Source organism: Zonotrichia leucophrys, chromosome 5, assembly GCF_028769735.1.
Source record: "Zonotrichia leucophrys gambelii isolate GWCS_2022_RI chromosome 5, RI_Zleu_2.0, whole genome shotgun sequence".
Classification (NCBI taxonomy): Eukaryota; Metazoa; Chordata; class Aves; order Passeriformes; family Passerellidae; genus Zonotrichia; species Zonotrichia leucophrys.
Window position 1 is genome coordinate 21,424,224 of NC_088175.1, and position 14,302 is coordinate 21,438,525.

At 34.7% G+C, this 14,302-nt stretch overlaps 1 protein-coding gene across 1 annotated transcript in view; it reads right to left on the reverse strand.

Moving 5' to 3' along the window:
- The window catches only part of AKAP6 (A-kinase anchoring protein 6), a 258,767-nt gene that overhangs the window by 80,857 nt on the left and 163,608 nt on the right, over positions 1–14,302 (reverse strand). The window contains exon 9 of the mRNA XM_064713383.1: positions 1,713–1,861. Within this exon, the coding sequence (XP_064569453.1) occupies positions 1,713–1,861 (149 nt within the window). The remainder of the gene's footprint in view (positions 1–1,712; positions 1,862–14,302) is intronic.

Sequence of the window (14,302 nt, forward strand, 5' to 3'; positions counted from 1 at the left end):
GAATTTCATGTTTTTCAACACAGCACCTCAGATGGGTTGAACTAAAAGTTTTCCAGCTGAATTTAGTCCCTGCTAGTTTCTACAATGGCTGAATAAGTGGTATTGTACTGGTCTGATTCTAGCCCTTTGGCTCCTGAAGTCACTGTTAAGCCTCTATGGTCTGAGATGGCCTTATGGGCCCAGAAAGGCAGCCACAGCACTAAACAGGTTTGAAATACTACCAGATGATAATTTCCAGTTCAAAGCATATAATTACAAGTGAAAACAAGTGCATTTAAGAAACTATTTTATTATCACATACAGTATGCAGAGTTACAAACTGGATTTCTCTGTGAAGCATAAAGCTTTACATCCCTTCCCCTCAGGAAAATCAAGTGTCTGTTGATGTGTCTTACATCCTCCTCAATATTCCAAGCTTAAGCCTTGCTCACATTCAGTGATGGCTGCAAAATTAGAAGCTGGTTTTGAACATGTAGCCCTCAGTGTACATTTATATACATATACACACCAATTCTGAACAAATAATTTTTATGGTTGCCACTAGCTGCGCTGGCGTGCTTGAGAATCTGACAGATTTCTGCATATTTAATCAAGATCTCAGTAATCCTACATAATTAGCCCACATCAACTTTTCTAAAACAGCCACCTTTCTGTATAATAAGAGGGGATGTTTACAAGGCTTATTTATCTTTACAGTTGGTAATTTAATAAAACTGCTTTTCCAAGACCTGAACATTGAGTTAACAATTGGAAAGGGGAGTTCTGGAGATAAAGAACTCATGAACACCTTTGTCAAAGACTCTCTTGCATAGGAAATTGCAGGCAAAAGTTCTACTCTACTTGCCAGTTACAAGGAAACTTCCATCAGGATGAGGGCATCCCCAAACAATGAGCACTAGTTGGGTCCTTTGACCTGCCTACACTATTATGATCCCACTGGTAGGTTTTTCTATGTTCATTTTGGGGCACTAGTTGTTGGAAGATATGGTTTTCAGAGGATATTAAAGAAAAAGTCTTCTTCCAGAACTGCAAGTTTCCTTGATTGTGAAAAAGAGAGGAAAGCTAGAACTCATTTTAGCATATTCCAGTGATTAATTTGTTCAAATATTAAGAAAGAATGCTTTTGAATGCACATTTTTATCTATGATATACACATGTATATGTGTGCTAACATTAATTAAAAGAAAAAACAAGTAGAGGAAAGCCAGCCTAAAAAAAAGGGAAAACAGTTAAAATCAATGCTTTCTTGAAGTACAAAAACCTGGATGCTTGAACTACAATTGAATGGCTTCATATTCACATTTCTTAGTCACTAGGAGGACAATGATTATAGAGGTCTTGCAGAGATATGATTACTCTATCAAGATTATTCCTTGGAAGGTGTTAAGAAATCAAATAATATGAAGCTGCTGGAGAAGAAAAGCCTAAAGGAAAAGGACACAATAATTTTTTTTTAAATCCATGTAATAGTTAACTATTAGATAATATTAGGCGTTCCTATGAACAAACCATCATTTGGATAAATTATCCAGAACTCATTATTTTTGCATTCATCTATTTTTAAAAAAAGAGAGCAATAAAAACAGTTTTTCCCTGCCTCCTGGCCTAGAAAGAAAAATCCCGGTTAACTAGTAGTAAGAAAAAGTGTATCATGTAAAAAAAAACCAAAACAGATCAGTGAGAATAAAACAACAAAAAGAATAGTTCCCTACCCATTACTTCCCACTGTGTGAACTTTTGACATATCAGCAAACTCTTCCTTTCGCTTGCTACTACTGTTGTACTGCTCACTGTACAGTTTTAAGGACATCTGTTCAACAGCATCTCTTTGCGCTTCCAGATAGCATAGCTGAACCTCAGCCTAGAAAAAGAAAACAAAGAGGGGAAAAAACAAAACAGAACATTAAAAAAATAATTCAGAAAGAATTCATTTAAAACAAATATTTTTGGACTGCAACAGTTTTAACCAAATTATTCACACCATTGTTTTCTCCTTGTATGAGATAGTGAAAAGGCTGAACCATTAAGCCAGAGAAGAACTAGAGCATAATCCCAAATGCTAGAAATGAACTATTGAAACTTCTGTCAGAGAATTTGTTATATATTCCATGAGATGTATATCCAATCAAGTGCTACATAAAAATGTCTAAGCATGAATAAAAAAGATATTAGAAACCAAGCACCGTGATAGAACAGGTAGATACATAAAGATATTTTTCTTACAGGCTTCAAGATTTATGTTGTTAACACACTGTCTGTGCTTCATAATTAATGAAAGCCATATTGCTACGGGTATTTTTCCTTTAAATAGTAATTGTAAACAAACCCAAGCAGATTGGCATTATTCACATTCTCCTTTCCTGTATCTGGAACAGACTGATTACTCAGCAACTTTAATTGCAAGGAAAAAGGCAATAAGTGAGATGTGCTGTTTTCCATCAGACTGTGCCTGTCCAGAAGAATGTGGAATAATATTTGGCATCATAACTTATTGAATAGACACTTTATTTATTGCAGCTGTGGTGATCAGTATTCTTCTGAGGCTCAGAGAACCAGATGACACAAGGATAAAATCTGCTGTTGGCCACACTTGCCCCTAGGAACAGCAGAAAGAACAGAGCGTAGAGTAAGTTCAAAAGCACTTTGGGGCTGATATGCCATTGTTTTCTTTTAATATACTTCATTGAAAGAAAAACGCATTACAAATTCTGATAATGCTTCAAAAACCGCTGCTTCTGTGTAACTACATACTGCTATTTCCATTAGGAGTGGAATGCCTGCTTAAATATTTGGTGCTATGGCAAGTAAATGCAAATGGCACGGAGGAAATTTTTCTATAAGGACTCTCCTGTAATTTCTGCTGTGTGAGGCAAGGAAGTAAAGAGTTTATTTGTTTGCTGACAGCACAGCAGAGTTACCAATCTGTGGAACAACAGAAGTCATAAAGAGAAAGTAGTGAAAGGGCTAGAGAGAAGGGCAGTCAGTAAAATGTAAGAAAAATGCAAGCAAGTGAAGGGAAACAGGCACTGAAGAATGTCAGTAGGGAAAGTCTGAAAGAAGACTGGAATGTCTTTATAAGCTAGTGGCAAAAACAGTTTCTATATTTGCTTAGGCCTTGCCTTAGTGTAATTTTTGCTGAAAAATAATGCAAGTGATTTGGAAATTCCATTTCCTTTTAAAATTTCTCATTCAAACTTTTATAGCTTTCTATCTCAGCTGCTTCTTACACTAAAATTAGTTATGTGTTTCAATAAATCCCAATATGTTTTTGAGAAATTCAAAAACAAATCAACAAGCAAAAAACCCCAGAAAACACAGAAAATTTAGCGATTTTTCAAGGAGATAGAAGATAAAAATTCTGACTAGTACATGCAGGTCGTTCACTGTGTATTTAAATATAATTCAAGGCCTTCGCACCTATTTTAAAATAGTGGAAAATTAAATCACAGAAGTTACCAGTGAAGAAACATTAGCTAAAATAGCTGAGAATGTCCAGTTAGAGTAAAATGCTAAGTTTTGTGAGAGCTATAAAACTATTCTGCTTTCTCAGAAACTATAACTAAAATTGCCATTTATATAACTCAGAAACAACCACGGCAGCAAATAACCTGCATCAACTTTCTGTTCTGCTTCCCAAGTGCATTTGCAAATAACCTGCATCAACTTTCTGTTCTGCTTCCCAAGTGCATTTTCCTCTGAACTGATAAACAGGCGTCTTCCACAGTACACAGAGGTTCCTGAATGAACTTCTTTTTTTGGAAGGGTTCTTCACCAGTAAGGATAGTCTTTCAATATGCATTGTGCACATAAGGCTATGAATCTGTTCATTTAATTTGTTTTTACCACAAAGCAGTAATCCACTGTTATAATTTTAATTTCTGTTATATATGTTGGCATGATACATACGTTATATATGTTGACATGACACATTCCATCTAAAGCCCTGTTGTCAGTGATCAGTAATTTTCTGAAACAATTAGATCTATCAATTAAAATCTAGCATTTTAAGCCTAGAGGGGAAATCTTGTAGAAAACTTGAAACAAAAAAAATTCCTTATTTTCAGGACAGGTTTGTAAATCAAGATAAGTAATTCCTACTTTTTTAGCTATGGGTTTTGGCTGCAGTTTAGGTAGAGGTTTTGGGGTCTTCTTGGCTGTTATTGAAATTGTGTACACAACCTTCCTTACCCCTCCCACCCCAGGACATTAAAAAGAGGGAGTAGCCTAAGCTCTGGAACATCACACATCATAATTAAAACTGAACCCTGAATTGTATGAACACAGGCTATTTCTTAAATAGCAAAACTATCACAATAATTCAGATAGCTTTTTCCCTTGTATTTTCTAATTCCCTATCCTACAATTTCCTCGATATTTTAAAATAAAAAATGTTAAAAATAAAGGCATCAGTTTTTCACAGGTTGGTCATGCCCTGTTCACTTGCAAGAATATTTTTAGGGAAATCAATAACAAATATGGAAAATGGGAGAAGAAAATCACTGATTAAATAGAATAGTGTAGGAAAGGACAAGCAGGATGTAAATGGCAAGTAAATATATAAAGAGGGATAAATAAGAATCCACAATTTCTTCCTTACAGCTATAAGGCCCTCTTATACTAAGGACTATGAGCTCCATCAACAGCATACCCTACGAAGCCTGAATACAACCCAGTTCCTTCACTTCAGAAATATGATCTCTCTATAAATCAACTATTTTTATTTTTAAACCCAATTTCTATCTTCAACGTTCGTGAACAATTACAGCAACTCAAACTCAGACAGCACAGAGTTTCAGATGGATCTCTCTGATTTCTTTTCTCTGTGTATTCATCTATCTCACTGTTGTACTTAAGCATTTTTTTTTTGTCTCTGTTATACTGATATCAACTGCAAATCCAAAGAGGCTTTGAAGACCTTGAGTAGGTATTGATCAGTTTAAGTCTCAAAAAACTACATTTTACACAATCTGAGCTAACAGGTACAAGGCACAATATAGAAAAGAGTACAGAGCACAGATATGCAATAAACCTACTGCAGTTTCTTGTCAACTTAAAATCTTTCGTGGTAATGAAGGACTAGTTTTGCAATATTCTGGGAGAATAAAGTAACAACTTCATAAATTCCCAATCAAATATAGAAAAGCTACTTGATTTACATTTAAACCTACATTGTGTGCATTTTCAGATTGCCCTACATATAATTCATTACATAAACTTAAGAACAATCTCTACAACACACCTTTATGGACACAGCAAACCCTCAAAAAGTCTACTGCGATATGCATAGTCCCAAATATTGCTAATAGAAATTGGGTGGGAGGTAATTATTCACTTACTCCTAGTGGCCCATCTTAGAATTGAAATTCAGTTCCTTCTTTCTTTTGAGGATGTAGTACACCAGAATATGTGAAAAATTGAACATGGAGGGGAAAAAGGTTAGTAATTATATGCAGCAGTAGTTTTCTTCTTCATGGTCCTCTTCTAAGTGACCATTTTTGCAATAAAAAGACAATGAAGATGCTGATGATGGTCTTGTTACACACTTGTAGAGATTCTCTACCTACTAGGATGGAATGAGTTTAAAATATTCTGGTTTAAATTAAACTGAAATATTTCCAATAATCAAATGACAAAATTCTCTCATTTTCCTGAGTCTGAAGGAACCAGTCTCTAAACAAGACTATGAAAAAACTATAGTCTGGGGAAAAAAAGTGAAAAAAAATCTAGACTAGTGCCTAATACTCAGTTCTAGTGATTGATTAATAATGGTAAATAATTTCAAGGCTATTTTCTAAAGCTCATTTTCTAAAAACCAAGAACTTATAAATAAATTTGGAGAGCCTGGGGTACAAATCTGTTCCTTAAGACTGGCTTTGCAGGACAACATAAAACGTCCTTTACTATACAGATAACTACATAACATGAAGGAGTAATCAGTGACAATACAAATCAATGAAAATACATTGTATTTCTTATTAGACCTACATGTTGGAATGACCTTATTCTGAAGTGGAGAAAGGCAAGGGATAATGACTCTTACTGTAGGAGGAAGGAGAATGAAAGGTTATATGGTATAATGTGTCAAATAAGAGACTCAAAATTTACACCAATGTAAATTGGAGATATGAACTCAGAGTTAGTGATTTTCTGCTACAGTTTTTTTTTTTTTTATTTTGGAATTTACTAGAATAAATATCATTGATTTGGTGTTGAAAGGAAAGTATTTTCAGATAGCGTCTCCCAGGGAGCACAAGTGATTTTTTATGAACCACGTTACTGTAGGCAAATAATTCTGTGGTTTAGATATACAAATTATATATAATACATTCAGTTAAATTTAAGCGATGAAAATATCCTATCTTGCATTACCCTTTCTTTACAGTTCTGTAGAGAAACTTTACTTCTGCCACACTACACTGTACATTGTGAGAATTATATAAGAAATACAGATATTTTGTTCCTCTGCCATTATTTGAACTTAAACTAAATAAAAACAACTTCTGAAATTAAAGGACACAATCCAGTTTCTGCCAACAAGGAGGTGGTCAGATGGCCCCAGGCAACATGTAAACTTAGAATATTCACTCATATGTATATTTTAACAAACTGCAAACTCAGATGTCACTTTTTAAAAGGACGCACATTCCAGCTTGTCACTCTGTATATCTGCAATTGGTGAAATTTCTTGAAATTTAAATTTGAGAATAATTTCTTTCCAGAATTAAGCTGATAAGAGTAGCATTTATGTGCTTAAATACTCAAACATTTTCTTCTGTCACAATATTCTGAATACTTGTCCACATATTTATTAGAAGGCTTTATTACAGAACACAAAGAAGACCCTGGCTCTGTCACAGTACAGCTACTGAATAAATTATGTTGAGAATCATATGGCTCAGAATATCTTCCATGAAGATGTAGATTACAAAAGCATTCTTTGGCAGGCAAGAGTTTGTCCAAAAACTTTATACAGACAGACTTAATCATCCATCACACCATCCCTACACCAACCAACAGGTCTTTTATGGAAGAAAACACCAAAGGTAGAAGGAATACTTTCAAGAAGCCACACCAGAATTTCAAAATGTGACTTTGTCACATTTGTATATAAAATTTGTATAACGGAATAATGGGATCATTTAGGTTGGAAATACCTTTAAGATTGCTGGGCCATCATTTGGCAGCATTAGGCTTCTTGGACTGGATTAGGCTTCAAGCAACTGCTTCTACCCTAAGTTTAGGCATTTGTTTTTCCCTCCCTGCTCTGCATAATTAAAACAGAGACCTCGCTGCTATTGAATACTTTCTTAGTCGCTTATCCTTCCTGCTTTTGGCTTCCTTGACTCTTCATCTTGCGCACTCTCTTCAGAACTGAATCAATTTTATTTTTTTTTTAATCCTGTATCATGAAATGTTTACTTTGAGCTGAATATTTAAGAGTCCTGTTTAAAAGGACACACTGTGTTTTGATCATGCAGGAAATTAATTCAGTTAATCAGGGCATGTTTGTTACCAGCTAAAATCTTAGCTAAGTGTTTCTATTGTCATAAATCTCAGAAATGTTTTTATATTAAGAATAATGATATTGCTTTGTTTTTCAGTGTGCTAAAACCATCACAACAATATGAAACTGCCACATAGAATGAGCAAAATCACAAAACAATGTTCATACATATCAAGGTACTTAAATTCCGTGTAGAGTTTAAGTAACAGCACAGTGAATTTTAGGTCTATCTTTACAGTATAAAATGAAATTTTAGATAGTTAGGGCTGTGCTATAGCAAGAAGAACTTCATACAGTTCTCAGAGCCATCAGAAATTATGGGGGGAGGGTGGAGGGAAGCCTATAAAATATGAGTAGTACCTTTTTGCAGGGTTTCCCTTGGCTTTCAGATATCCATGACCTGTGACTTCAGGACTGGGGAGTGCAAATGCAATCAGTAGTGTGGGCTCAGCAGCACTGTCTGACCAAAGCCATGAAGATGCCATGATCATGCTGCTAATTTAAAATCTGCACCTTTTGTGTCTTTATTCCTGACTATTCACCCGCCTCTCATTCTATTCAAGGTAACATTAAACACAAGACAAGAGCATGGCATGCCCAGTGCATTACACAGATCTCAGTTATAAACCCAGAGAAGTTCCCTGCATCATAAATATCAAAAATCATTGAAGGAAATTATGAAAGAATTAACCTCTCCAGAGGTTAATTGAGACTGAATAGTTTCTGACAACAGCATCCCAAAATTGCCAGGTGAAAAAAAGTTCTTGCAAGAATGGAAATTGAACAAAGGCTGGGACCCTTTTCTACTTTTCTTGTCTTGCAGGTCTGCATCTCCAGTTTGCAGAAAGAGAGTGACAGAGAGTCTAATAATTGGGGGACAGGTGGGGAACAGGCTTGCTCTGACAGTGGAAAGGGCTGGGATGACAGAACAGTGTTTGCTAAAGACATGTGGAAGACACAAATTAACAAGGATGCAGATCCAGCCAAACCCATCATCGTAATAGAGAGAATTTCTTCGTAGCTGCCACATGCCTTCCATCTCCTTCAGTGACACTTCTTCCTATGCCACAACTGTAAACCCACACAGCCCAATTCTTACAAACCCAGAAATTGTCCTATTAAATTAGTAATTAATCAATACAACCTTGGTTTTTTCCCTGTCAGGGAGAAAAAAAATTGTTATAGAAGGCCAGAACAAAAATATGTTGTACATAAAGAAGATTCAAGACCTTTCTAGGTCAGCCTCAGGACCCTCAAACAGTCAAGAAGAGAAAAGACTAGTCATGCACAGAAAGTGCTAAAATTATAAACTTAATCTTACTTAATTAAAATCTCCATTATTTGAACTGCTCTTATTGTTCCTACCGTTTTCTGTGTTTGCACTTCTAGAGCAGTGCAGTGTCCTAAAAAAATGGATGGTTAAAGAGTCTATTATCCAATGCACAGATACGTCTAAAAGTCACATTTCTCTATAGGATTTCTGTACCAAATCACACGGACCAGCAACACACCTAGCTCAGTTCCCAGGGCTGGGCATTCAGAACAGCCATGCTCTTAACACCAAAGCTACCCAGGTTCAGGATTTAGGACAGCACACTTGTGCAAGAGACATTCCAGAGTGCTGGTGCACATTCCGCCTCCCATTGTTCCCATAGCAGATTGACACATACATATCTACCTAAAAATAGCAAGGAAAGGTAAGTTTCTCAAAACCAATGCTTCCTATGGAAAACTATGCAAAACAGCCCACGAAGGCATGGCAGAGCAAACATAAAAATGTTACAGCCTTTTCTTAGCAATTTTACTGTGCTGTACTCGTTGTACAAATGCAGCTCATTTTTTCCCCTAGTAGGTCCATTTTAAGCTTCTATATGCTTGGGAAATGCTACATATTTATTAACCTAATCATTAAAAATATGTGTGTGCTTAACTAGTTCCAAAATTTCCTAGACATATCAACTCACAAAATTGCAGAAGTTTCGACCTAAAATCTTCTTTCGATTCAATGTTTTGAGTCAAATATTTTGAGAGGTTCAATAGCGTCAAACATTTTGAAGTTAAAACTCCTACACTGTGTTCCTCAAAGACACTCATTGAATGCTTATTTAACATGTTCTGAAATTGAAGGAGATTCTTTCCATGCCTTGATAGTCTATTTGATGCTATGTTACCCCTAGAGATGTGAATGTTTTCTTACTACACAATTTTTTCCTCCTACAGGGAGAAATTACTGGGAATTTTCATCAGCTTTTTAGATATTGAACTATTAATAACATAAAATTGTGCAATATGAACACTACTTTGTCTCCACTGCACAATTAAGCAAGAATAGTCAGACTCTGAAGAAGGATATGTCAACTAATGTAAATTAATTTATTTAAAAATAGCAGGGAAATGCAGGCTAAGTATTTTCCTCTTTACATTACTTTCTCTATCCATATACATAGATGAGTTTTAGTGAAAATTATTAGTAATATTCTAGCAATGAAAAAACATATAGCTTAAAATGTTGATTTGTGCAACTGCCTTGCTGTGTATAAAAATCAGGCACAGGCTGCTGCTCCTTTGAGTTTATTTATGCTCCTCTGATGAGGAGCCTCTTGACGCACCTGACACTTACTGAGGTAGAGGGAACTGTAAAAAGATAACTGTTTTAAACATAAAATATCTGTATTGCTAAGAGGTCAGCTTTGCTGCTGCTGACTTCATTGCAATTTGCATACTATTAAAGCATTACCCATAATGTTTGTAAAATTTAATTTTAAAGCTATGCTGTTAAAGATGTTTACTGAATTGTAAGCACCTAGGACATTTGGGAAATTTGCTAATACTGTGATAGTTATAGTATTTCTGCCTTACTTTGCTTCTTATTTAATCCCCTCACAAAAACACACTATTTTCTTTCATTTTCAGACAATGAATCTCTTTTTAGTGCAAGCTGAGAAACTTAAAAAAAGTATGCTGCAACAATACAGTAATCGAGATAACTTCCCCTCTTATTCTCAATATATTTAAGTTTGTTAAAAATGTCACTAACTTACTTATTTACTTTTGCTGGGGCTGAGATCCAATTATACTCCTATAGTCTAGAGGTGATGGTTATGATTTTCTACTTCACTCTAATACAGGCTTTCTCATTAAATCTCACAGCTCGGTAATCACAGTCATCACATTTGTGTTTCAGTGCTGCATCCACACTCACATTCCCCTTCCCTGGATTTCCACCCTCCTTCCCTCATCCCCTCCCCCAGATCTTTATTTACTCCCTAGCAGAAACTGCAAAATTACAGATGTATAATGTGCAGCTACAATCTTTGCTTCCTTTTCTCTGGCAGACTAGCACTCTAACGCACTTTTTTAGGAAAGCACTGATATTAACTCTGTTACTGTAGTACAAGAAGTACCATTTCCTTTGAAGTACCATAAAAAAAGTTTTCCTTAGATGATAATGGAAAGGATGCAGTAAAGCAGGAACAACAAGAATCACTTTACATACTAATAACAACAATTTAGTTATCAAAACAGTACAGAACAAGCATGCTTTTATACTATTCTTTAAAAAATTTAGCTTCCTAGGGTTCTAATAGTCTTTTCCTATGGTTCAGGAATGCACAGTAGCATTCAGCCCAGTGCCTGTATCCTTATTTCAAAGAGAATCATTCAAACCGACATCCACCCTGTCAAGAATCTTGACTTTGAGCTGCTAATGCAGAATAAAAATCAATATAAATTTTGATCATTTGATGAATATTTACTTCTTTCTTTCGAGCCTGGGGATTTAGAATTGAAAACTGCTGAATCAAGTCATTTTATTTTTTTTGTGTTTGTGCCAACACCAATTTACTACCCTCCTGAAAGTTCCTGAACAAGATGTCTCATGTGGCATTCATGTTGGTTTTTCCTGTCAATCATAACTGTGTGCCAGTAGGGAACCATAAACATTTTCCTTTCATACTCTTAGTTCTCCAAAAAGGAATATTTTGATTAATTCCCTGGAAAAAGGTAAACTTGTCCTATTTAGACATACTTTAAAATACCTGTGTCTATTTTTCTAGGATAGCTGCTGTGCCTATATTGAAACTATCCATTAAATATTTTCTTTCCTGTATGAGTTGCTTCATACAAAGGAACAGTTTACAATCACTATAAGTAAAGCTTAGTAACACAAAACAGATAAAGATCTATATTGACATTATCACTTCTCCTATATATTTTCTAAAAAAATGCATGAAAATTCAACCAATATAATGCACACCAAATGTTTGTGAAAATGAAGATAGCAAGAGTTAAACAGATCCCACAAGTGGGCAATTAAGATATGACTTTAGTTTGCATTTCATCTTTAAAAAAAATGGGCCTCCAATCTCAAAAAAAAAAAGAGTTTATAAAAAAAGTATATGTAAAGCTCCTGTGTTTCCATAGTGACTGGGGTGGGGGTAAGAGAACAGGGAAAAGGAAAAACGATGCTTCTAAATTTGTAAAAGACCTAGATTAGTTTTACAAGAACTGTAAATGCAAGCAATTTTTCATCTTGCAAAATTTTTTTATATATGACTCAGTGGCTGACGGGCTTTATCTTGAGCAATTTTGTTGGTCTCTTATAAATGAAATAAAAGTGGCAGCAGCTGTCTTTCAGAAGGCTGATATAGGTTTGTATAGTCATATGATATTATGTAGACAGATGTTTTAAATAAAATAAAATATTTAGATTGCTAGATACCTTGGTAGATACAAAGGCAATTATAGGATGTCTTTGTTAAATTAAATTTCTCATTCTTTTGAGAAGAAAAAACTGGAAACTATCCTGGAAACTGTACCAACAGGAAATGATTCTATATCTAAAACAGCTGGAGACTGTAACTAATATAAATTTGCTTGAAAATAAAAATTCTGTATGCCTCTAGAGACATGCAGCAACTTGCAGTAAAACCAGATGTGATAAAATAATCTTTTTAATAGTGTGTTTATATAGACATATAAAATATTAAGATAAGATCTACTCATGTAGAGAGACTGTTCAAGGCTAAAACAAAGCAGCAGAATAATTAAAGCCCAAAACTGTACAAAAAGAGTCACCTTTTTCTAACAACAAAAGATGCCCTTTTTGCTGAATGTTGCCTTTCAGAAACATGTCAGACACCTTAATTTGACAATTCCAATGTGATAACACTTTATAGCTTTAACAAGACAAAATACAGTGGAAAACTTTTCTCTCAGCAGTTTAAGGTAGATTTTGATACACATCTATGTTATATGTATCAAAGTTCCAAAAATAACTTTAAAAGTAAAGCAATATCCAGTACTCAAATTCCTTAGCTGCTTTATTTAGGTAAGCTTTCCACAGTGTATAAGGGAATTTTTCCAGAGCAAAGACTGTGTGTGAACCCTTCAAAAAATAAATCACTCGTTCTATCTAGTCCATGTCTTACGTGACTTCACCAACATTCTATTTCCATTTTTGTTGAAAATGCTGCAGTATAACAGACTGCATTCTGTGCACTTGTAGCTTTATTCTTTGTCAAGGCCTCTGTTACAAGCTTGTCATGATTCCAGAGGCCAAACCTGCACAGCTGATTTGTCTAATGCACCCAAGCTCTTAACTTATAAAGAAAACATTCCAGGAGGAATATGAATGCCAAAATGTAAGAATAAGAGTTTTACAGGTCTGCCTTTCAAATCACCATTAATAAAAATCCATCCAAATTTGCATAGTCACCTTCTTCCTTGTTCTCTAATACAAAGATACTCTAGCATTGCTTGTTCAGTATTATTGCTTGCTTTCTAAGTAATTTTATTTTGTCATTTAAACAATGAATTAAACATTTTTCATCTCATACTTAGAAAAACACTCCAGCTACATAAAACCAAACGAAGCATGCTCAAGATATTGGAAGTGCTGTATTATAGTTCCTATACAGGAGAAGTAAATGGTGTTAAAGATTCCTTTTAGAAAGCTTCAGGTTGGATTGCTTTCATTTTTTTTTCCAATAGCCTTAATTGGCTAAGTGCCTTTGGGCCAGCTAATACCCAGAGAGACCTAATCTCAGTAATCTTGTAAATACAATGATTTCAACAGATTTTCATCAAAGACATGACCACTACATGAGATTCTGCCTGTTTGGTGCTGTATTATTTCTCATGTAGAATGAAGTTAAAATTGCCATATTAATACAAGATTTATTATGGCAGATTCTGTGTTACTAAGAGTCCAACAAAAAGGAGATATTTAGCTATTTTATTAAAGTTTAGACAGCTATTTAAATGGATATGAACAAATATTTTCGTTTCAAAATCAAAAGGAAATAGATTGAAAAACAGCAAAATCACCCTTCTCAAGTTATAATGTCCAAAGATGACATATGTGCGTAACAAATGTAAATGTGGCTATACATTTACAGATTTTTTTTTCCCTTCAAACATTAGTAAGTATAACTGAGATGACAATAACATAGCACAGTATAATAATCATATCTACTGCATCTTTTTAGTTTAACACTTGACCCATGAAAATGTGACTTTTCTGCAGTGAAAAGAAGATGCATAGTGACTCAAGGAATCTGAAGTTCAATTGATACAAATATATGTCAAGGGAAAACTTTAATGAAAAGATGCACATATCCAGTAACCATAAACAAGGCAGTAAATTAGATATTTACATTAAACTGTTAAAGAAGTTGAATATCACTACATAGAAATTCTGGGAACTCAGATAACAATAGACTGTAATCTGTTTTCAGAGACAAAAAGAAGCGTGAGTTCTAAACCTTACAAAATGGTGTGGGACACAGGCTCCATAGA